At 29.0% G+C, this 25,551-nt stretch overlaps 1 protein-coding gene across 1 annotated transcript in view; it reads left to right on the forward strand.

Annotated features, from left to right (window-relative positions):
- Positions 1–25,551, forward strand: part of LOC129969211 (uncharacterized) — a 145,972-nt gene that overhangs the window by 65,759 nt on the left and 54,662 nt on the right. Inside the window, exons 3-15 of the mRNA XM_056083663.1 lie at positions 13,298–13,508; positions 16,232–16,333; positions 16,453–16,569; positions 20,576–20,707; positions 20,829–20,951; positions 21,461–21,712; positions 22,618–22,740; positions 23,217–23,339; positions 23,441–23,563; positions 24,133–24,246; positions 24,448–24,579; positions 24,967–25,092; positions 25,223–25,345. Coding sequence (XP_055939638.1) covers positions 13,298–13,508; positions 16,232–16,333; positions 16,453–16,569; positions 20,576–20,707; positions 20,829–20,951; positions 21,461–21,712; positions 22,618–22,740; positions 23,217–23,339; positions 23,441–23,563; positions 24,133–24,246; positions 24,448–24,579; positions 24,967–25,092; positions 25,223–25,345 — 1,801 coding nt within the window. The remainder of the gene's footprint in view (positions 1–13,297; positions 13,509–16,231; positions 16,334–16,452; positions 16,570–20,575; positions 20,708–20,828; positions 20,952–21,460; positions 21,713–22,617; positions 22,741–23,216; positions 23,340–23,440; positions 23,564–24,132; positions 24,247–24,447; positions 24,580–24,966; positions 25,093–25,222; positions 25,346–25,551) is intronic.

Below are 25,551 nucleotides of genomic sequence, written 5' to 3' on the forward strand. Positions count from 1 at the left end.
TTGTATAAATCGTTTTTCCTGTTAAAGAATATTTATTTAAAAAAGGTTTTGCTTCTATAGAAAACAAAACACTTTTGATTTTCATATCAATCTTAATATGTTGTGAATGTTCAAACATATGTCTAGAATTTCATTACTTTAATGTTTTCCTATATTTTAAATCTTCAAAGAAGTGTTTGTTGATATTTTCCCTTTCACTTACTATTTCTCAATCAACAAATCTCTTGTTTATATTTAAAATAATTGAGTATTACTGAAAGAGATGTTTAGTTTCGTTTGAAAGATTTCTTAACACTTTCGAATGAAACTTAAAACAGTCAGTAAGTAGAATATAGCATAGTAGAATATAGTTTTATAGCAGCATGCTAAAAAAGTTTTCTTGATCTTTTTTCATTCGAGGTTTCATATATGCATACAAAAAAAACCCCGACCTTATACTAAGGTATGTATAAGTAGAAAAAATTTGTACCGATAAAATAACAATCATTTATAAATTAAACAGAATTTCAGTTCAAAATACTTCTCTGGTACATTTTAAAGCGGTATTTCAAATCAAATGCCTTTCTAAACAGATTTTGTTTATTTGCATTCGAGAATTAGAAAATGTATACGATCGTGATGGCGAAGATTTGGCTGGCTTTGGAGTCAGAATACTCTAAAGTTGGAGACCCGATTCTATCGACGATCCACACGAATACATCATATTAAGGATAATCATTATTAATTCACGCCAGTTCATTCACTCAAAGGGTTAGAATGTTTACTAGATAAGAGACCAGTATCAAAAGTCTTCACTTTAATGTGAAAAGCTAGAGAGGAAATGCCAGTTTAAATGTCGTCCTCTTCATCTGATAACGATTCAAAAAGCATGGGCTATCCGAAAAAAGCTCTTGTGTTGTTTTAAAATGAATTGTGAAAATGAACTAACCTTCTGAATTGTCTTTGCTTACTAATACTAATAGACGTATGCACTGTTAATATTTTCACAATCTCGAAATTGATGCTAAAATTTGATTCAAAATCTATGGTTTAAAAACCTGTTCTAAAATATAGAAAGTAAAAAAAAAAACCAATTATTGCTTTTTTTTTTTTAGTTACTTGCTTTCGATATCAGAATATTTGTGTTTCTTTTTAAATTTCTATATTTCACATGAATCGAATCCCAGTCGCAATACGTTTTATTACAAATTTATATAATTTTCTCTCACACGAAGAAGAATTCATTCTTTTCGTAGTTGGGGGTGGGGGGAGTGAGACAATCGATTTAACCTCGAAACTTTGAGTGCGGAACTCGCAAATTAGCGAGTTTTTCCAGACAAGCGGAATTAGACGCCTACATTTAGAATTTTCGCAAAAGGGAAGGAAGCGGGGGGGGGAATACTACAGAGCGATAACATCGTCTGTATCGAAGCACGCATTTTGCATAAATGGATCAATGGAAAGGCCAACTGGATGAAAGCGATCGAGCGTTAAAAACCTGCTAGTCAATTATATATATATATTTTTGAAATATTTTCAATGAAATTTTCAAAAAATTTTTAACATCGTAAAATTTCGGTTCAAATTCGAGTTATTAAATCAAGATGTTGATGTTTTAGTGTTTCTTACGTTCTTTTTTTCTTTAAAACTTTGTAAACTTTTTTAGTAAATGAATCTGAAAAAGGGTGAGTTTGAGAACCATGTGAATCTTTGGTAAATTCATAGCCGGTATTGGAATTCAGACTAAATAAAAACTTCATTTTTTTTTTAAATCTTATATCACACTTTCGATTCTTTACTTATTTGTCCAGAGTCAAATCTGCTACATTACAATTTAAATTTCTTCAAAAATATCTGTTTTATTTCAAAAAAATTCATAATCCTTTTTTTTTCTATTTCTTCTTTTTCTTTTCTCTATTGGTGAGAGTTTTGGCAAATGACTATTATGCTAGTTTCATCTCGAAAAAGATGACGTTCAAGTTTCAAATGCAATACATTTTGTTTACAAATAAATGTAATACAAGTTTTGAATGAAAGACAAAAAACAATTTTTTTTTTTTTAATTTCAAGAGAGGATAAATTTTATGCAAACTTCTACACAAGTTATGCAAAATCCATATCAACTGATTGGAAATGCAATAATTTATTCTCATTACTAAGTCTACAATGAAGAAACAATACCGTTTTCCCAACTTGCCCCGAATTTGAAACTAAATGTGATAATTATCCTAAATAACAACTCTATTTTATATTTTATTTTTAAACAAATGATCGAAACTAAATTCATTTCACACACACAAAAAAAAATTTTTATTTCATTTTCTGAAATTTTTTTGTTACAACCTTTATACTCTATAGAATAGGACCATATATGAATGTGGATAAATGGACTAGAAAAAAATATCAAATATATTGGTGAAATGTATTACTTTTCTTTTTTTTTATAAGTCTCTGGATTTCTTTGTGAATTTTTTAATATTCAGCTATCTCGTTGTTTCAGAATTTTTCCTTCATTAGGCTTTTTTGGGAGTGGGTAAGGGGCAGATATTTGGTTCTTCATCCATCCACTCTTACCTCCACGTCTTAGAATGCGCTTCTAAGATTTCAATTCGACATATCTTCTCACTTTAATAATGCTGATAATATACTGCATATGAATAAAAAGTAACAATGAAACGTATCATTGTGGTTAATATATTATTGCCTTAAAATTGCATGCATGATAAATTAATAAAGAAAATTCGAGGTTCAAATTGATAGTTTAATGCAGATGATTACCAGGAATGTAGTGCTTCCTTGCACGTCTTATTTTAAGTTTTGCTTTTTCCAATTTCCTTTTTTTTAAGCAATGGAGTGCTACGAATGATTTCCTTCTTTAAAGCTCCAGCATTTCATGTGAGACAGCAGAACATTATTCATATTCCGTCGTCGAAACAGATCAGTGCCGTCGGCAGGGTATCTGGTAATTGCGTGAATTCCGCCACGTTTTGCTCTCTCGGCAGGTTCTTAGCACGCAGTTCAAAACACCAAGAGCCGTTTCGTCAACACAGAGCCCACATGACTTCCCACGTTCATTCTGGGGTATGCCTACCCGCGCACAAACCTACGCTGACGACAAAACCTTGTTGCAATCAGTTAGGACCTGAGTCCCGAAGGCGGGCGTTGTCGGGCCGCAAAGAGGCCCTCAACCAGGAAGCGAAATGACGTGTTGGTGGAGCGAGGCCAGGTCTCAAATGGGCGGCAGACCCTGCTGAACTGCAGGTCTGCAATGACTCACTTCCAATGAACACTCTTGTAGTTCTGGTTACGTACTGGTTCATCACTCAAAGTCAGTTACCAATCGACCTCTGATTTGCATTCTACCATCTTTTCTGTCAGTGGTAAAAAAAGCAGCAAGTGTTCTTTATAGGAATTCGTTTTTTTACTATTGAATAAAAGGCCTATTTGTGCTATGAATCTCAGATTTAGAAAAAGGAAATATTTGAATGAATCAGATGAAAGGAAGGAAAAAAGACATCGTTTAGTTTACAGCATTATCTATATACAAGGTGTCAAGTGTTTCAGAACAGTATGTTACTTAAAAACTCAACGAAATTTAATTTTAACACATATTTAAATATTCAATATAAAAAATGTGCCCTGAGGATAGTGTTACCACTTCTTTTCCGCAATTTCCTTTTGTTTTTACAAAAAAAAAAAAAAAAAAAGTCTGAAAACACACAACCAGCGAGTAGCTTTCCCTACATTTCTGCTGTTATTTATTTATTTTTTTTGGTTCCGAGGTTAAATTTTAGTATAAGGACTTCTCTAAAAACCCCAAAACTAACACGAAATAATTTGTTTTCAAGAATAGTATTGTTTATCAGCCGATTTTGAAAATCTGTTTTCAAATATTTATCAAAACGAAGAACTTCTGAATTACTTACATGTTTATTTTTCGTTGATAAATTTTTGCATGTATAACTTTATTTAATCCTTTTTGTTTATAAATGCTTAAAATTATAAGCTATGTAGTGTACACAACCATTCAAGTGCAATTTAAATAAATGGGTATTTTTTCATCATTAATTATCAACATATGAGTGCCGTTCTCTTTACATATACAGTATTCTATAAAACAAGTTGGGACCAGAAATTTCAATCGCTTGTATTCTTTTATTAACTTAACCTTTTTATACGTGTTTGACACACCTCTTTTCACGTGGACTTCTTTATCCGTTATTAGATCATTTCACAAAGCAATTGTTTCTATGAAATCGCACCCATCAAAACCACTCCTTCAGTCATTAGAAATGCATTGCTTTTGACACCTCTTCGCTACATTATAACACGCTTAATAAGGTACATCCATTTTTTTATGTCTCTTATTGATCATTTCAATAGAACTGAATTTCTATTATAAAGATTATTAACGGATGTGCTGCTTTTATCTTCGTTTCACAAATAAGTTATTTCATTTGTGCTCAAAAGGCAATTAATTAAATTTCATTGAAGAAATAGATTCAATTTGAAATATAGTAATTGAAAAACACAATTAAATTGATGAAAACTACTCATTAAACTCCTCGCAATAAAATTGCATCCGTTTATAAGAAGTAGCGTGATACGATCGCCTATGAAAGTTTGAATGAAATTGATATAAAAATGTCTGCAATTAAATCATCAACAATTTGAAATCCTGGTTTTAATAAAAGATATTACCTCTACAAATTTGATACCTCTTTAAATTATCTTTAAAGAGGGCAGATTTGGAATGAAGACGCTTTTAAAAGGATTTTGAATTTACTCCTAGCCTATTTTTTATTTTCCAAATCGTAGCTATATTTAGCATAGTTTATTTTTCATAGAAAAAAAAAAAAGGAAACAAAATCACTCTCTTCACAAAGTAATGCAGAATAAATTTTGAATGCTACATTATTAAAAAGTATTTACTATAGATTTCAACTGATCCGATTTTGTATAATAAACTACTAACAGAGTTGATAGTGAGCCCGAAATCTGTGAAATCCTGGTCGGTTTCTGATTAAATTATTTCATCCATTTATTTCTGTACTTGTAATAGAACATTGATAGTGAGCCCGAAATTTGGGAAATCCTGGTTTGTTTCTGATTACATTATTTCATCCATTTATTTCGGTACTAGTAACAAAACATTGATAGTGAGCCCGAAATCTGTGAAATCCTGGTCGGTTTCTGATTACGTTATTTGATCCATTTATTTCGGTACTAGTAACAAAACATTGATGGTGAGCCCGAAATCTGTGAAATCCTGGTCGGTTTCTGATTACATTATTTCATCCATTTATTTCTGTACTAGTAACAAAACCTTGATAGAAAGCTCGAAATCTGTGAAAGTCTGATTGGTTTCTGATTATATAATTTCATCCATTTATTTCTGTGCTATTAACAAAACATTTCATATTTTTGATGGAAATTACAATGGATGCAGTACCACCGAAATATATTTGAATGGTCAACTAAAATCTCAAGAATTCAAACAATTCGAAATGACATTGAAGTACAATTTCATTGTAGTTCTTGTTTCACGAAATGCTCATTTTCATCTGTCTGGAACATCCTAATCAGATTTCTAAGAATCCAGATAACTTGATTGCTTTTGGTTTAAGTTAATAGGTTACGATAAGGTTTCGTATTACTGAAGTAATTCTTAGATTCTTATTACTATACTTGACATGGGATGTGTCCTTGCTTAAAAGACTGTACAACTGAAAAAAAAAATAAACGAAAGTACAAAAGCCCTTTTTTTAAAAGAACAGAATCCTCGTCTGCTATTGGACAAATATTCTAGAGTTTAGTTTATCACTGGACCAAAGGAATAAATACAGGGTTTCAGTCCTGGATTTTTCAGAAAAATCTTATTTTTCATTAAAAAAAAAATTAAAAAAAAGGAAACAAAATTTAATAGCACGATGCTTTTTTTAGGCTCGAAAAAAAAATGATGGGAAAAACCAGTAGCCAAGCAAGCGTATTCTAAACATCTTATTATCAGTTGTCTGTTCATGTTACTGAAAGAATCTAAACGAGGGGGGAAAGTCCAGCGATTGAATTCTTCTCAGACCCCAAGGCCGTCTAAGCTCCAAGGTCGGATGCAATGAAACGCCTTTCAAAATTCCAGGTAGTTTGTGATTTGCGGATAACAAATGGAAGTGGACTCGGGAGAAAAAAAAATTACAAAAAAATTCTTGGTATTAATAAAAACCTTGCATTCGCAGAGAGAAAATTATGCGCATGTATTTGCTTATACATGTTTTCTTAAGGAAATTTTGAATCAATTTAAAAGATGTTCTATTGTTCTTTATTTAAATTGATACAAACAAGTGAATAAATTAAATGAATAAATGTATTGAAAAATAATATTCACAACTGATGAGAAACAAATACATTTGATGAATTTGGAGGTATCAGACTTTCATGGAAAAAACTATTATAATATTTGAGAAGAAATATTTTAAAAAAACAGTTTTTTATTTAAGTTAACTTATTTCATGTTTGTAAAGGAGAACTTTGTGATTCTTAGACACTTTTTAATCTGATTAAAGACTGAAATTTTTTACACTTATTTAAACTCGATGTGAGTACATTGATTTAATTTCAGAATTAAATAATCAGTAAATCTTTATTTAAATTCGATTTCAATTCCCTACAAGTAGTGTTTCTTGATAGCGAGATTGTGAAAGAACAAATCTCAAGATTTAAAAATATAAAATTTAAAAAAAAAAACAATTCTGTAGTTCAGCAATCAAAGATTTTTTTAAAGTTTTTTTCCCCTGTGTTGAAAAATGTATTTATAAAAAATAAATGCATTTTCTATACGTCACCACGGTATGCTCTACAACATCAGATGAAGAGTGGAGGTGGAATAAAGGTAGTGGCTGTCCGACAAAATTTTAAAAAATATTGAATAGAATTCAGATAAAACAGGAACAATGAAAATTTAATTATTAAAATGTTTTCCAAATAAGATACAGAAAAAGTTAAAGAATTATATAAAGAAGCAAATTCTACAAAAATTAATCTAAATATTCTTATTTTTAATCAAATTAAATTGCTTAAAGATGAAATTCAGGAATTTCAATTGTATTTTCATGAAGGAAAAAAGAATTGGAATTATTCTAAATAATCTAGAACATATGCGCACTTCGATTCTTAATTCAACCATTGACAGATTATGGAATAAGCAGTTGTCCAAGATCGCTGGATTGAAAAAGAGTCACAAGTAAATCGATTTTAAAATTTTATTAAGTTTTTTGTGAAATAAATAAATTTGCAAGAAATACAATTTTTTAATTATATTTATATGTAGTTAAAAAATTACAATTTTCCTTGCTATATTTCCTTACATATCCTTACTTTCAACAATTAATGAATGATTTCTTCAAAATTGAAAGAAACTTTTCATGAAAGAAGATGTGGTAAAATCTGATAAAAGTTTTTGTTTTATTAGAAAATATTTTAAGAAACTTACAACAGAAAAAACTTTTACTGAACACAAGGACGATTTAGAAATGAATCAGAGAAAATAACCAACAATAACTATTTAAGCATAATAATAGCTTTCAAGGTCGTTAAGTCCACGCGAAGTGTTAAACTATTTTTAATTTTATCTTTAATCTCATAATGAAGGGAAATATGGAAATGTTTTTCCTTCTGGTAGTTATTATATTTCTGTGCAAAATGTTTCCTTCCTTATATTTCAAGGTAAAAAAACTTTTTCTTAGTTCAATTTGAAGAAAACTTTAAACTTCATACATACAATTCAATTATTTTTTCGTGCGCATAGTAGTGAAACAAGATTATGCAACTCAGACAAGTTGATTGGTTTGCTGTCAAAACAAAATAATTTCCAAAAGTGATTTGAATGTTATAAATTTATGACATATGACACGTCATAATTTTAAAACTCCCAAATTTGAAGCATAAAAGAAAAAATATTAAATCATGTTTATATTTAACTAATTTAATGCACCTAAATCTTTTGAAATTTATTACCTGAATCTTTTTAACGAGGTATACAATTTTGATTCAATTTAATATGACTCTGTTTTTCAATATTTTGTTAAAAATTATTCCCTATTAAAAACAAATGTGCATTAACTTATATTTTTAAACTATAAGATTCTAGTACTGAAAAGAATTTTTTGCAGAATTTATGCTGAAATAAATAATTTTTCGATTAAAATTTTCATGTAATATAGCATTTTTTTCGTTTCATCATAATATGAATTTTATATATCAGATATCTAGTTTAAAACATTAAAAAATACACATTAAAAAATATATTTAAAAAAATGAATGCTTTTTTTTTTTTTTTTTGAAGTTTATGCAGAACTCAGAATGATACAATTCCTTCCTGAACTCCATTTCCAAAGAAATTGTGACGTTGGAGAAATATAATCAGTATGGTGTAGATAATCATTAATGCAGAGTCAATAATTATTTATACAGTCACTATATGTCATAATAATATCAAGACTTTTGAAAATTATGTTCCCTAAATCAAAAATTAATGCTTAATTTCTCTATTTTGAAATTATGCCTTTTTATTTTAAACGCGGTTACGGTTTAAATAAACGTTTTTTTTTTTTTTTTTTTCTGTTTCAGATATCTTTTAGACTGTTAAAAGTGCGAACCAAGTTCTTACTTTGTATGTTTTAACTTTTTAATTCTATTTTTTAGTAATTTCTTACTAATGAATAAAAGTCTAAATAAAAATTTCCATTTAACATATATAAATAAAATAATTATATTAATTTATTGAATTTATGACAAAACAGCTCTGATGCTGATGAATAGGAGAGGTTTAAGAAATGCATATATTTGTTCTTCAGACTATTTACATTAAATAAATTTTCTCCAGATTTTTTTTTTATATTCGTAAGATAGAATTATTAAACTAGAAAGATTTAAAACAAAACTGTTGTACGCTTTATAATTTAGTGAATTCCTTCAAAATGCCATTCCTGCCATACATTCTGCTTTTAACTGAGATCATTCACTTCATTCTTTAAAAAAAGAAGAAAAAAAGGGAATATTTTATGAAGATAAGGGCGATTTTTTTCTTATAATTTATTTAGTAAACTGTTCGAAATCAAAATACCAATATATTGACATTTCTTCAAATACTTTTATCTGCTACTTTCAATTCAATATCTTTTTTGCATGGCCTAATCTGGTCTACTATACAATTGTATGATATGATATTTTATTTTTAAATCCTGATTAGAAACGTCAAAACATTCCAGAATTTCTTTGGGGTTGACGCTATCATATCTTGATTTCATTCATTAATTGTAATATCCCATAATTAATGATCATTTCTCCTAAATATCTTATCGATAAGTCTTCGGCTATGAAACAAATGATTCATGCGGAATCCTAGCATGACTCTCCGAGATGCGCATGACTGCGCTGCAGAAATGCGCAGGAAACTACGAGTCAAGGGTGATCGGTGTTCCGTGAATTACGTCACGATCCTTACACACGGGGGAAGGTGAAAGTTTGTTTTTTTTTCCCTCCCTTTTTCCAAAGTTTGAAAAAATATGAAATTTTAACCTCTACTGAACAAGCGATACCCCCCTCCCTCCTCCTTCTTCTTAGAAAGTGAAAAATAAGATTGACATCTCAATGCATCTGCCTTTAACAATTTTATTTTATTTATTTATTTTTATTATTATACAGTTTTACTTTAGGTTACGTGTCAGTTACATTACGTTGGAGGAAGATGGATCTATAACCTTTTGTTTCGATCAAGAAATATCGACTTTTTTATTTTAGCTTTGATCAGTATATTGTGATTAGATTTTTTTGAATTTCAATCCGTGATATTTACTGGAGGTGAAGGAATATTAGAAAAAAAATCTAGAAAAATATACAAGAAATAAATACATATAAAGTAAATCAGAAAATTTAATAATTATTAATTAAAAGATTTCCGAAAAATGAAGAAAGATATAAAGAAGCAAAGATGACGCAAAGACGTTGCTTCGATTTTTACTTTTACATGGACTTAATTTTCTAAAATTTAAATGGAAACCTCATTAATATGAAATATTATTTAAAATATTTACTAACAAAAATTAGGAAGAGTTAATATATTCGAAATAAATCTAGAACACTTTTTTCAATCTAGAGCAAAAAGATAAAAATTTAGAACCATCCAAACGAATTGAGAACATCTCATCACTTTAGTAATTAATATAGACTGATACTATAAATTTGTGTAAATTTGCTTGTTTTATCTATTTATTTATTACTTCATTTGATATTATTTGAAATTTAGCGGCAGAAAACAGTTCTAACTCATTTTTAAATATTACAGCAACTGATTTCATTTTTATGAATTTCTATGTAAAAAACTTAATATCCAACGATATGGAACGTTTTTCTATTTCAATATTTGATATTTTAACGAGAATTAGCTTATCTGCAAATGTTGCGGTGCCTTTTTAATTTTAATCATTCATTAAAATGTACAAAATAATTGCTAACTTTTTAGCAAATACTTAATCTCGAATTAAAATGCAAAAGAGGGAGAAAAACTAAATATTCATTGGTGTATTTAATTGATTTTTTTTCTAGAAATATTATTCTGTTTGAAAAAATATGCTTCACTTGTTAATTATTCTGCTTATTTTAATTCTTTCATTATTAGTTTTGCTCTATATTTCATTTGAATATGGAAATCAAATAAATATTATCATCCAAAAGTCGTTAAACTCACATAATTTCTTTGACACCAATATATTTCTTGACACCAATGAATTTTGAATTTGTAATTGTAGATTACAAAACGCAAATCTCGAAGAAATACAAAAATGACCTTAAAATTAATTTTTGCAATGCAGGAGTTATGGTATTCTTTTAGAAATAATATATAAAGCTGATGATTTCTTTTCATTTTATCTCTTTTGCGTTAAGAAATATGAAGAAAATTGAGCAAAGAATTAAATAAATCCTCAAAACCAATTGCTTTCCTCAAAGGATCTTCTAATTCTTTTATATAAAGAAAAAGGTTTGTGGAAATTAATTTCTCTGTGAACTTTCAAGAGCAACTACAGACGACATTTCTAATGCGAGAGACTATCTAGATTATATTTCAGGTTTTTCAACTTCTGCCACTTTGCATTTTCTTAAGCAGTCGGAGAATGCACATAAACTATTGAAGAATATCCCTTGCATTTTAAGTAGATAGGTTAACTGTTCTCAAAAATGCACAAATGTCTGTGCGCTCTCAGACTGTTTTGATTCCTGTGATAAATGAAACATGTATTTTTAGTTTTTAAGTTTCGAATTCATTCAAGACATCAATTACAATGGCTACTTCATTGTTGTCAAAATAAAACATCAGGGAATTAATTGGCGTGTTTAACTGTCAAAGACAACCTTGAAGGATTTTAAAAATTAAGATAAATTTTAACTGACGAGATACAATATTCATCTTTGTCCCGGATGTTTACTGAGTATAACAAGACATGGAAAAATCCCAAAACTTGTGGCATTCGTTCATCATCGCTCAGTGTTGTCTTTTACTTTTGTCGAATCATTAACGTTAGTGCATGAAATCTTTGAGAAGAAAAAAATCTCTCTCTCTCTCTTTTTTTTTTTTTTTTTTTTTCTCACAGCAGTTAGGGTATGCTGTGATCACTGATCCATGCCATCATTAGAAAGTTGCTCTCTTCACTTAGGTATCCTTTCGGTACTGTAAGAAAAAGTAGCAACAAAAGAGATCCGAGGAGAGAGATTTCACGCCAAAAACAATGAAGAAAAAGTCGTGAGGCTATCGGGTGAAAACCCAATAATGGCTGTCACTTGTGGTCAAGGTCGGCTCCGAATGGTCATCAGAAAGACGGTGATTGATTTAAGGGGCCCGAGAATAGCAATTTGGTCACTATTCCAACCCGTTATTACAAACTACCTGCCCATTCAAAAGGCTGCTGGAGTCGTTCCACCACCGGATCTAAAAGGCTCTAAAAAGACGACGTCCATCTAAATGGATGTGTGGTCTCCGAGTTAATAATAAGGTGATGATAAGAAGTCTCCTTTTTACGGTGGACTTCCAGAACAATAGAATATATGTCCACAACCTATAGGCTACTGGCAATTCGTCATAAATTTGCTGGCGCAAAAGAAACAGGAAGCTGTGTGGTTATAGGTCACATAATAATTTTAATATTGCACTTGCCTGAAAATTTTTATTTCTTTTGATAAATAATTCAAAAATTTAACTTCTTATCTAAATGACCAAAAAGTACTTTGAAGTCTCTAGGTTATGCTTACTACGGTTGTCCTATATGCTAAAAAAGATTGATTGATTTTCCATCTTTTGAAAGTTTTTGATGTCTTAAGAGAATTTGCTTATAACAATTTTTTCTTTATTATTATCTTTTGTTCGACTTACTCACATCTTTTTCTAATCATTTAAATATAAATATAGTTAATGAGATAACAATTTGAATTAAAATGCATTACCAAGAAAAATAATTAATTCCACATAAGAAATTCAGTGTTTGTGGGAAAATTATGTAAAATCTTTCAAAAGAAACATCATCAAACATCTTTTATTCTGCTTTCAATGGAAAAGAAGTAGTTTTCTTTTGATACCCTTCAGGAATGTAACAAAGGAGGAACGGTAATGTACAAATCTTGGAGACAAATCATTCATCTCTTCAAAGCCTAATGTGATATGGGAGCGAAAATTATTATCAGGACCTGGGAGTCACTTATATTTTACTTACTAAATCAACGAGGGCGAAAAAATTATATTATTCTTTATGTGTCACTTTTGTTACACCACTGGTAGAATTAATAATTGATATAAAATGTAACATAACAAGTAAATAAACAAGAGGTTGTTCAGAATATGACTTTCTATTTTAATTTATCTAAAAATATACTTTCAAAAATTTAATATTATGGCTTATTTCGTCGAATCAAATACTTTCATGAATAACTTAATGATTATTCAAGAAATATTTTAATACTGTTTTCTACACATTGATTGTTACATAATATCATGCAGAAATGTATATTGTAAAATTGTGCAATATGGTTTTACTTATTAAATTTTACATTTCACAGAATATTTTTAATTTTTTCAATTAAACTTAATTATTTCTTCCCATAAATCCTTATCTCCTCACTTTATTGTCAATGCGAACCACATCATGTATTCATGTTATTAAAATCTTTAGAATAGTTCATTCTTGTCAAATACTATTTGAATGAATGCTTTTCCTTCCATTTTTACTTTATTTTTATGCGCAATTATTTTTGTCTTATATGCTATTGTTTTTTCCAGATACACGCTCAATACAAACCTAACTATCCAAGTCCAATTTTGCAACGAGAAATTTTTGTCCTCAATCTGGAAGATGGCTTTTTCGGCTGTCAAGTCAACGAGTCAGTCGACATTCTACAGCTATTCGAACTGTCAAAACTCTGTGACGGCGTGCCACAGTGCTTCTTGGGTTCAGACGAGGTAGCCAATGAACTCAAATGCACGGATAGAAGTAAGTCTTGCTATCACCTGTCCATCTTAAGCAGATGCAAAGTAACTGTTTTTAAATATGCAACTGAATGAGATCGCAACCTTGTTCTCCTGCATTGTCTGCGGATGAATTGAGATTCCGCGCATTCACTAATTACTGAGTCCATTTATACCCTCGCTTCACCATTCTTCTGTTAGGAAGAAAAAGTGCAGGAATATTTTATTCGCCATTTTATCGCCTTAAGAAAGACATAAACATTTTTTGTTATTATTGTAGATCTTTCGAGGTGCGTGAACTTTCTTCACCTTGGAATAAAAGGTGTTCTTATCTGTGGAATTTTAAAAAAAAACATGATTGAGGAAAAGGAATTTGAGTTCAGAAAAAGAATCAATTGTATTTTGTTTCATTCGTGAAGAATTTCTGAGTGAAATAATTAGGATATCTGAAATGGTAACAAAATTGGTTTGAAAGAGGAGTTGTATTTGCGCTCATAAAAATTATCAATTTCACAATGTAAAAAACAAAAGTTTTCCAAAAATTTTCTAGTTGTTTACATTATAATATTTTATTGTAATAGATAGCATTTACTGATTCCAGAAAATATATTATAGAGTACGCATTTAGATGAAAATAAAATATATATATATATCTAAGAATAAAGGAATTATTTGAATAAGTATAGTAGAAGTAGCTCTTTGTAGTCGAAGATCACATAATTGCTTCATTCAATAATCTATTTATTAATGGCATCAGTACTTTCTTATCAATACAATCCACCAATAAATCTCTTTGTAATGTAAAGCAAATAGTTTTCAATATTCTTTTATTTAACTTTAATGCATAATATATCAATAATTTAATATTTAAAAATCTTCTTGCGGGAGTATAAGACTTCATTCTGTTCAAATATCTGTTCATAAAAATCTGTAACAGATTATCATAAATAAACTATAACTACACCATTCGTATTTATGTTTCAGAATATTAATTTTATTGTCAAGAAATTTAGTCATTTTCCAGCTTTCTATTTATTATAGTTTTTTTCTTCTGACAAACAGATAAAATTAAACTCGTACATATATTCACATTTTAGTTAAATTGTTATCTAAATAAAGAAATAAAAGTTGTTACTCGTTTCTCAATCATGTAGAAAATCTTTTGTTACACTAAAAAAGCCAGTTTCATAGATTAGCCTTTTGGAAATCGCTAAGATCAGTTATCAAATAACCTTTGAAGGTCATGCAGTTTTTAGGGCTGTACTCACAACACTTTGTTGGCATTCAAAACTGCCATTAAAAAAAAGGAGGACTTTCCACTCTCAATTATTGGTTTCAAACCTAAGGTTTAGCATTTGTAGCTGTATGCCCGAAACCACGCTGTCCTCTAAACACGTATTGATAAAATGTACCAAAATTGCTTGGCTTACGCCAAAGAAGTCGTGATGCACCATCCTTTCATGGATTGCAATCGCTACGCCTGTTCTCTGCTAACGTTTTATTACGGTCCTATACGTGTTGTTATCTAGCGGATTGAACGGGTTGCAAGATGTCAGCGGGAAGGAAAATAACAATAAAAAGGAATATATAAAAAAGAGGTTCGGTAAATCCCTGCAGTCATTCCTCCGAATCGTGCAGTACTTAATTATGTGCCAACCACTGCTTTCTACGCGCCATGCCCTTTCCGTCAGCAAAAAAAAAAAAAAAAAAAAAAAAAAAAAGGACGCCTACCAGGCGCCAGCTTCTGATTTGCTGGACATCGATGAGTTTTTTGAAGCCTTACTGCGGTTCAATTGGAATGCTCCACAGAAATTCAAAAATAAAAGAGTCTAAGAGATAAAAATTTTTAAAAAAAAGCACGATGCGCATTTTTTTTAAAAGGACGATTCAAATCAATGAATAGGAAAAAATTTCTTTTGGTCAGTAGGGCAATATCCGGTCTAAGAAAAGAACTGTATTATTTCCCTAGAAATGGAAGATGTTGCCTGATATTGTGCAATATCACCCAAAAAACATCAATTACTGCATATATTGCGCGATGTGCTGTATGGAACGACATTATACGATTTTGTAAGTATACAACAATGAGCAGTGTAATACAGTGTTCTCTTCAAACTTCTAGAATTAATTAAAGAATCTAAAGAATTTATTTCGCTTATAATATCCATTTTTAATTCATGAAAATGATAAAAAATATCTTTGTTCATTGATCATTAAATAAGAATTAATAATAATCTCTTTCAATTAGTGAGATTTAACATATTAAAGATGCTACCCATTTGTCTACTCAAACTTCGAAAAATATAAGCATCTGGAATTTAAAATTTGTCTTTATTTAAATCTTATAGTTTTTCAATGCGTTTTTCTCCTTTGAAATAAAGGAATTTCTTGACTTTTGCATCTCATTCTTTTTGATATTCAGATAGCAACATTTTTTTTTTTTTATATTTAAAATTGAAATTCCCGCAGATGATTTCCTTTGAAATAACTTCAACTCTTAGCATTTTCTGTTCATTTTAGAATAGTCTTCACCCTATTTCTCGGCAAAACAGCTAAAGGGAAATATTTAATTTAAAGTATAATAGTTTTGAAATGAATGGTGTGAGTCTGCCCAAACTGGGAATTTTAATTCATCTAAATTATTTCAAACACTGAAAAACTATATCAATGGGAGCTCCCCTTCAAATTGCCGCAATTTCTTTCTGTATTATTTATTTTATTATTCTGATCTATACCCTTCTTTTCTAGATTTCTGCCATCCCAAAATGCCTCGTTGCATTAACGGAGTGTGCCTCGACAACCTCTGTTACTGTAATGACGGCTTTGGAGGGAAGGGTTGTGAAATGCCAGGTGACTATTATTTATTTTTCTACTTCCACACATTCACTATTCTTGTTGAACATTAATCAACAAAATGAATGTCTTAAGAAGCACGAACCTCACACTCTTTCATTTTTTTTATTTTTCAGACGAAAACGAATGTAAATATAGACCCTGTGATGTCTTCGCACATTGTACAAACACAATGGGCAGCTTCTATTGTTCCTGTTTTCCTGGCTACGAAGGCGACGGATTCGAATGTCACGGTAAGGAATTATCAAAATTTTAATAAAAAGGAATAAATTTCAGAAAAAATAAAATTCACTAAAATATTGTGTTTCATTTAAAGTTTCCGAATTCACTGAGAATTGCAATACATGATGCATATTTAGAATTGTGTAAAAAATAGATTGCGTGTAATTTGTAAAAAGTTTTTATTCAAAAATAATAAATAAAATATAGTTTATAATATTGCAAATAATGCCATTTAAAGAATTTAATGCATATAAGCTAAAATATAGTATATATGCAATATAAAGATATTAAAAGTAATCAAAAATTGAAAATATTTCTCTATCTGAGATAGATAAAAAAAATTCATGCAGATCATGCAATTTCACAAATCTTAATATTTTTTAGCTTGATAATGATATAAGCTCATTTCTGTTAATTATTATGAAATGAATATAAAAGTAAATAATAAATTTTAAATAAAAATTTACACATCATAAATGAACTTGAATTGTATGCCATTAAATAATTTTTAAAAGATGTAATACTGTGAGCTTTTTTGACGCTTTTGAGAATAAATTTTTTTAAAAAAATAGAGCAATAATTTTTGTTACAAAACCATCAATATGAGATAAAAGTGAGCAATTAATAATTACGGCAAATTTAAAATAATAGTAAAATTAAATCAATGTAATTTTCTATTTAATTAAATCAATGTAATTTTCTATTTAATTCTAACTAATTTAATCTACTTAATTGACAGATTCCAATATATTTGTAGAACAAATAATAATGCGCAATGTATCATTATAGTAACCATTTAAATAAAAACCATTTTTTCTCTTCCCATTTCCGAAGTTTTTAGACTTTTTGAGCAAACGTCTCTTATATTTTTCGCATGTCTCTTGATTTTCAATGACTATCTATTGTTTTTCTAAGACCATGCGCAGAAAAAAAATCGAACATGCATCACTAGAAGAGCCATTTACTTATAAGCATGATTTATGATCTTTTCTAAATGTAATGAAATAGAACGAAAATGACCAGACATTCTGAAATAGATGGAACAATCTAGGCTTAGGATTATTTGTTGCGGATTAAAAATTATCCAAAATCTGAAATGAATGAGTTAAATTTTATTTTTATTTTTTGCTCACAAATGAGTATTTAGATATAAAAAATTAATTCGTTTTAATTTTTTAAAAATTGCATTGGAAAAATACTTCTTCGTAACTTTTGATGGAATATGGCCATCTTTATAAAACCAACCTTATTAGCACATTTTACTTTATCTCTACAATGTTATTCGATATCTCAATACAGGACAACATCGTAAAGATATCGTAACAATATTGATCGACATTTTATGCTAATAAAGATATTGGCGAAGCAATCTGAAGGAAACATTATAAATGCAATTGTTAAATATATTATTTATGCTTGCTTATCTTTTCTTGCTTTGTTTCATGATTTTAAGAAATTAGAATTATTTTTTTATTATTAATACTATTCGTTCAATTCCACTGTCTATACGATCGCCATCATCAGCATAAGTGCACCAGAATGAAGTGCAGGAACTAGAAATTCAAACTTAACCATAACGCTTCTTGATATCTTGTCCCACCTTTATATCTAAGAAACTTTGTTATAAGGTTTAATATCTTATGAAAACAATGTTTTACACAGAAGCTCGTTACATTCACACATTTGGTTTCAAACGAGTTTGTACCTTTGCACTGGAAAAAGAGAAACTTTGGCCGCTTGACCTCATTAGAAAAAGGACCTTGGTCTAAATGCGCAAACTTCTGAGCGTAGGTGATAAGAAAAATATTTGGAAGCAATCGGTATAACCTGCTACCATTTTCCATAAATAGTAGCTTGTTGAAAGTAATAATATGTAGATCCTAATATCTTGTAAAACACTGATTTAAATGAATTCGAACTACATCCGAAAATAAGGCATATATCCGTTAGTGAGTGAGAACTTCTTGACAATTTAAAGAATTAAATTTTATATTCAGAGAAAACGTTATATAATATGCTGATATTTAATTATTTTTACATTAACTCTTTTTTGATGAGATAAACATTTAGTATCCTCGAGTTAATATTTAACATTTTATTTATTTATGAAATGAATTCTTTAAAAAATATATAAATTCTGAAGTTTTTTTTTCAATTTAAGAAAACAACCATGCCTTTCAATTGATTCTCTCTCGGTCTGTCTGACAATACAAGCTGAAATTTATTTCTTTTTTCATATACAAAGATATTTATAACTACTATCCATTTTATAGCGCTTTTATTACCTAATTGTTTTGGGTGCATATTTATTTAAATTTTCAGATTTCTAACATTTTTTAAATAAATATCTGCATATTTGTGTTTCTCATATATATTTCAAGAAATGAAATAAATGCATGAAAAGGGAAATTTATAACCATTATTCGTCGGTTTAATTTATAATGTAACTTCATTTCCCTTAAAAACTAGATGACATTTATAGCTGATATCCTGAGTTTTAAATTTCAAGATTATACATTTAATTTAATCATAAATAATCAAGAAAAAAAATAAAAACTCGATCTTTAGTATCATCGAATATTAAAAGACCAGTAACCCAGCAATATCAAATCTCCTGTCGTTGAACACCATCTCGACATTGTTTTCTTGAATCATGCCCTTAAATAGGAAAACCTCATTCGTAACGAAAGGATGTGCTGGCGCATTCCTTTTCATATATCGTACTTAATGGGAGTTAATCCGGTTTTGCTATCAAAGAACCAGTTAAGAGCAGCACGAGCTGAACTTAATGTTTATTTATTTACTTTATTCGCAGATTCAAATAATGCCTTAAGGCTATACTTTCTCTCTCCCATGAGTCTTCCATCGGAGCTGCATTAGATATAGGAATGTTTAAATATTCCATGCCTCCCAAACAATGCACAACCACCTTTAGCAGCTCGATTTGAGGTCAAAGCTAAAGAAACGTTGAAAAGGGTGCCCACATAAAATACAAACAGCTGGTCGTACAGTTAGACGAAACAAACGGAAATTGCCGCTATTCTGAAAATGAGGAGGGGGGGGGGATAATAAAATAGAATGAAATAGTTGTTGAAAGTAGCATTTCTTTTCGCTCGTTGCCTGTTATTATTTCGCCGATTACAGCAAGAAATTGGATTCAATAAGCTTTCTGGATTCTATGTAATTGAGTAGAAAACTTGAGGCAAACGAGGTATTTAAGAAGAATAACCGGCATAATTAGACACAGAACCTGTTTTCGTCTGGAAATAGTATAAATTTAAAGACAGGGTTTATTTTATAGCATGCGAGGTTTTAAGAAGCGAATAGATTCTATGATCAATAAAATTGCAGTTCAAAATTATTAAAATTTTCAGTAAATATGATAATGAAAGTATTGTAAAATTTTTAACTAGTTATATTTGGTGAAAATTTTTATAATTATAATGAAAAATTCATTAAAAGATATATTTTTTATTCTTGATGAAATAACTACAAACATCATATTTACGATTCTACACTGGAATTAATATGATTTTCCTTTATTATGAGCTATAAAATTTCAGTCATAGGCATTACTTTTGAGGGAGAAGGGGCAAGAATGTGATATTTAATATTATTCTGAATATAATTTCATCTTACAATTTATTCTGCAGATAATAATAATAGACAAAAGTCCATTTTTAAGGTGTGGGAGTTGTTTTTTTAAAACTATTTTTAAAAATAAATAAAATGTATTCCTGGAAACTTGTAGAAAATAAAATTTTATTTTTGTTTTGGATTTAAAAAAAAGAATAATAGATCAAAAATAAATTATTGATAAAAAGTCACAGAAGAGTATTTAAAAGAGTATATGCTTGAAAACGTTTGATGAAACTAATATCAGAAACATAAAAATTAAAACCTAATATTGTTTGACAAATATACTAAAAAAATTAAAAATTTGCTTAGTTAAGATCTATCTCTGATTAATTGTTTCTATCATTTAGTCATTTTTTTTCTTTCTTTTCCATTGTACAGATATTAACGAATGCGAAATTCCATCACTGGCCGCTATTTGCGTTGAAAACGCCGAATGCTGTAATTTACCAGGACATTATGTTTGTAAATGTGGCCCAGGATACACAGGAAATGCCACTGTCTCTTGCACGGGTAATAATTCATTTTGATCTGTACTGTCTTTTGCAGAAGTATCTGATTTTTATTATCAATACAAAACAATTAATACATCTTTAAGTAACAATGCTTTATATGCTTTTTTTTTTTCCCGTAGACATCAACGAGTGCTTAGATCCTAATGCATGTGGTCATGGTGCTCAGTGTGAAAATATTCCAGGAAGCTATAAGTGCTACTGTCCTTTGGGCTACGATGGAGATCCCTTCAGGGAATGTTATGGTAAGAATTATGCGTAAATTTTTGAATGACCTCAAACGAATTATTAAAAAAGAGCACTAGGTATATTTATTCTTTTATATAAAGTATAATTCCTCATAAGGGCAATCACAGAAGAAATATTACTGAATTAGTATGAAATTACCTGCATATAGGATTTATGATATAATTTTTTCTACATATAAATTCAAAAATATTATCAAAATTTTATTTACATCTGTCGGTTGCCTTTACATCTATCTGATGAATAATCCTAATGGATATAGAAATTATATGAGATTGTCGCCGCCCTGACGATAACGGATCATACCTCTCTCGGTAGGGCTTGTATCGTGGTCAGTAACAGTCCTTAAAATTGGGCCAGAGTTCCCATCTATGATGTCGCAGCATTCTGATTATTGATTTTATTCAAATGCCTTCGGGTGGGGAAGAATAGCCAATCTGTTGAAGCGTAAGAAATTACTTTCATTTAACATTTAGCAAGGGTCTCACATAATTTTTTCTCCCGGCAGACTTGGATGAATGTCGACGAAATCCTTGTGGTTCTGGAGCTCAGTGTACAAACACTAAAGGCGGTTACACGTGCAGTTGTCCTAGAGGATATCAAGGAAATCCAACGCCAGAAGCGGGCTGTGTGGACATTGATGAATGCTGGGGTCCAAAACCACCTTGTGGTAAAGGAGCAGAATGCGTCAACACAAATGGCGGTTACTACTGTCAGTGTCCTGAAGGATATACGGGCAATCCTACTGTAGGATGCGTCGGTGAGTAGTCAGTTTACGAATATGATAAATTTCTTATTTGATCAGTTAAGATATTTTTTGTTAACATTATTCGTCAAATTTTTATAGAATACTTTTGATATGCACAATTTGTGTTAATCTTCTCAGAGATTGTAATCTCCTTAATTTCCATAAATTTGGGATGAGATGATAGTCAGTTGCATCATATGCATTAAAATCTTTTGAAGAATGCAAACAATTAATGCTTTTGATGCAATTTTCTTGACAATAGTTTGATCAAAAATTGATCCAACTATTGTTTATATTGTCTTTGGTTCCTATTATACTATCAATTAAAACAGTAATATCATAATCTCTGTTTAGGTTTCCTTTATCTTATTTTCCGACTGAAAAAAAGTCAAAACAATAATGAGCTTCATTTCGATGATGTTGCTTCTTGTTAAATTGATTTATGACAGGAATCGATTCGTTCAATCGGACCTGTTATAGCTTAGATCGGTTCTGTCAATCCACAAAAGTAAATAAACAAATTTTGCGGGAGTTTTGTTTTGACAAGTAGCAATTCAAAACTTACATATATTTGCTGGAGAAATGTTGGGAAATAAAAAATAGTCGGAAATAAAAATTCTGTTATAAGAAAATATATAAATTCATTAAACATTCTGTAAACATTGAATTTCTTTAATTTTCTTCCAAAAAAGAATTTAATGACCTGTTTAGTTATTCTTGCTTTGTAATTGTACATTGAAATTAGTTAAGGTATGTGTGTATATATCTTTTAAATGGAAAGTATGAATTTTAATGCACTGTATGCTGATATTATTTTACAAATATTGAATGTGTTACGTGAAAGTATTTAAATATTATAATTAAAATTGTATCATTTTTTGCATTTTTAAAATTTGCAAAATAATTGCATTTTATAGACATTAATGAGTGCCCACATGCTTGTGGAGTCAATGCTGAATGTACAAACACACCTGGAAGTTATACTTGTCGTTGCAAAGCCGGCCATGTCGGTGATCCATATTTGTCTGCAGGATGCCATGGTTTGTACCAATTTTAATTCTTCTTTTTTACTTTTAAAAAAATTGCTATTATGTATTTGTAATATTCAATTTATATTATTAACTCTCTGGTTTTTTTTTAATTATTGCATAATTGTTAAGCAGTAAGATGACAAATGTGGGTTTCTGTTAAATTCGAAAAAGGATTTTACCAAAAAATAAAAAGCATAAGGCAAAGTTCTCTGGATAGAGTATTTTTTCCATTATTTATTTTATCTGTCCAAGCATTTTATATAATTGGTTAAATTGGTGCTTACATTTGGTTAAATTTAATCTAATTTAAATTTTAAATGCAAGTTTGCATTAGATGTTTTCAATGCATTAATAGTATTTAGATTTAATTCTTGAATGCTAATCATTTATTAAAATATACATGAAATTTTACTAATTTTTATACTTTTATATGCATAATTAAATATAAACATCGGTTAATGAAATATTTCTGTCTTTGTTTCCAGATGATGACGAATGTTTGAAACCTGGAGCTTGTGGTCGCAATGCTCAATGTTTCAACAATATTGGCTCATATACCTGCAGCTGTCTAGATGGCTATTCTGGAAATCCTCTGCAAGGGTGCACAGGTACAAAGCGTTATTGTAACTCTTAATAACTTTAAAGTAATTTTATAAATCTAAATATAAGAAGGGAAAAAAACTAATTTTCTTTTTACATTCCACTTTAGATATTGATGAATGCTTACAAAATCCATGCTCAGATAATGCTATTTGCCGTAATATACCAGGAAGTTTTGAATGTAAATGCTTGGAAGGTTATGATGGTAATGCAAGGGAGTTCTGTTCAAGAGGTAAGAAAATTATAATTTGGTTTTATTTCAAATTATCAATTTTAAAACAATTGTTAATATTCTTTTTAAGATCTGAAAGGAAATTTATTTGCATTATAATGAAATATAATAAGGAAATTACTTTAAAACAAGCTATTTGAGCTTCCTAAATAATAATAATAATAATAAACTATAAATTTTGTTTAAAAAGATCTGTCTCCTTAAATATTGGGAAAGTAAATAATAATAGCAGTTAACAACATCGTTTTTAAAAAATCAAATGGAATAAATGAAAGCAGCATAATTATGTAAGAGCAATGTGCCATATTTCAGATTAAGAAGTGAAAATTCTTATTTAAAAGTACTACTTGAAGCAAAGGTAGAAATGGATTTAAATGAGCAGATTTTTGGTTTATTTTTTCTTTTTTGCCATAGTTTTTGTTTAATTTGTAATTTGTGTTCTGTTTATATAATTAATAAGTAATTAATAAAAAGTTGCAGTTTTGATATGAAATTAAAAATAAATTTATTGTTTATTATGAAATTATTTTTTCTTTCACTATCATTCAATACAACAATTTTCTTTGCAGTGAAAGTGGATGTTCGATGCCAAGGAAATTATGATTGCACAGAAAATGCACAATGTATAAGAAACAAATGTCAATGTATATCTGGTTTCCGAGTTTCAGGAATAGAATGTGTTGGTAAGTTTCATTTCATAATTTTTTTTAGTGAAAACTTATATAATAATAATAATAATAATTGATGAATGAGTACATTTATGTATTAATTTGTTCTTAAATTTCAATTTTTATATAAATGAAGTAAAGGTTTTAAAAATACTTTTATGATCTTATATTTATATATTATTGTAACAGTAATATGTACTTATTATTTATTTTTAGATATTGATGAATGCCGAACTCCAAACATATGTGGACGTAGTGCTGTATGTAAAAATATTATTGGAGGCTATACATGTGAATGCAAACCAGGCTATGAAAAGATAACTTCTGCTCCTGACAGTCATTGCCGAGGTAGAATGCCATCTATTTTCATATAATTTCTTTTATATCTTGAAAACATAATTGATAACATTAGTTGAAATATAATATGCCAGCAATAATTTAAACAAAAATTCAAATATGTTAGTACTGTAACATTGCTTGATTATCAAAATGCAATAATCAAGTTATATTTAATAAATAAATATTTAAACATAAAAAGTTCTAACAATATAACATTTTTTTTCTGTTACATCAAATTAATGTTTATATATATATATGCATAGTCAAATTAATGTTTATATATATATGTATAGTCAAATTAATATTACTATTTTATATAGTATATGCTTTATTCTAACTGTTCTCAATGTTTTTATATTTTCTTGGAAAATATTTTTAAGTTTGTTTCATTTTTAGATATAAATGAATGCTTGTTTGGACGTTTCCCATGTGGTGCCAATTCAAAATGCATCAATTCTGACGGAAGTTATGAATGTGTATGTCCAGACAATTTAATTGGTGATGCAAAGGTTGCTTGCAAATGTAAGTTCTTTAAGAATTTTATTCTGAAAAGGAATTTTGGCTTTCTGAATGTAATTAAATTGAATGTAATCTTTGAATGTAATTAAATTATTTACAAAGACAGATGAATGATCTATAATATTTTCTTTAGCACCATGTGCTGATGTGGATTGTGGAGAACATGCAACATGCCAAGTTAATGGAAAGGAAGCTGCCTGCATTTGTAATTTAGGATATACTTTTGATCCTCAAAACATTGCTGCAGGCTGTCAGGGTAAGTGAATACAGAATATCACATTGAGATCTAAATTTAATTTTGTAGTTAAAAATAATTATATTTTAGAAGAAGATATTCAGACACTGCTGTGTATGAAAAATATACAAATAAATTAAAAATCAGAGAAAGAGAAAATATGGCTTTTGCTCTGGGAGTAAGATATCAATTATATTTGTTAAATTAATTGAATCTAATTTTTAAAG

Source organism: Argiope bruennichi, chromosome 5, assembly GCF_947563725.1.
Source record: "Argiope bruennichi chromosome 5, qqArgBrue1.1, whole genome shotgun sequence".
NCBI lineage: Eukaryota > Metazoa > Arthropoda > Arachnida > Araneae > Araneidae > Argiope > Argiope bruennichi.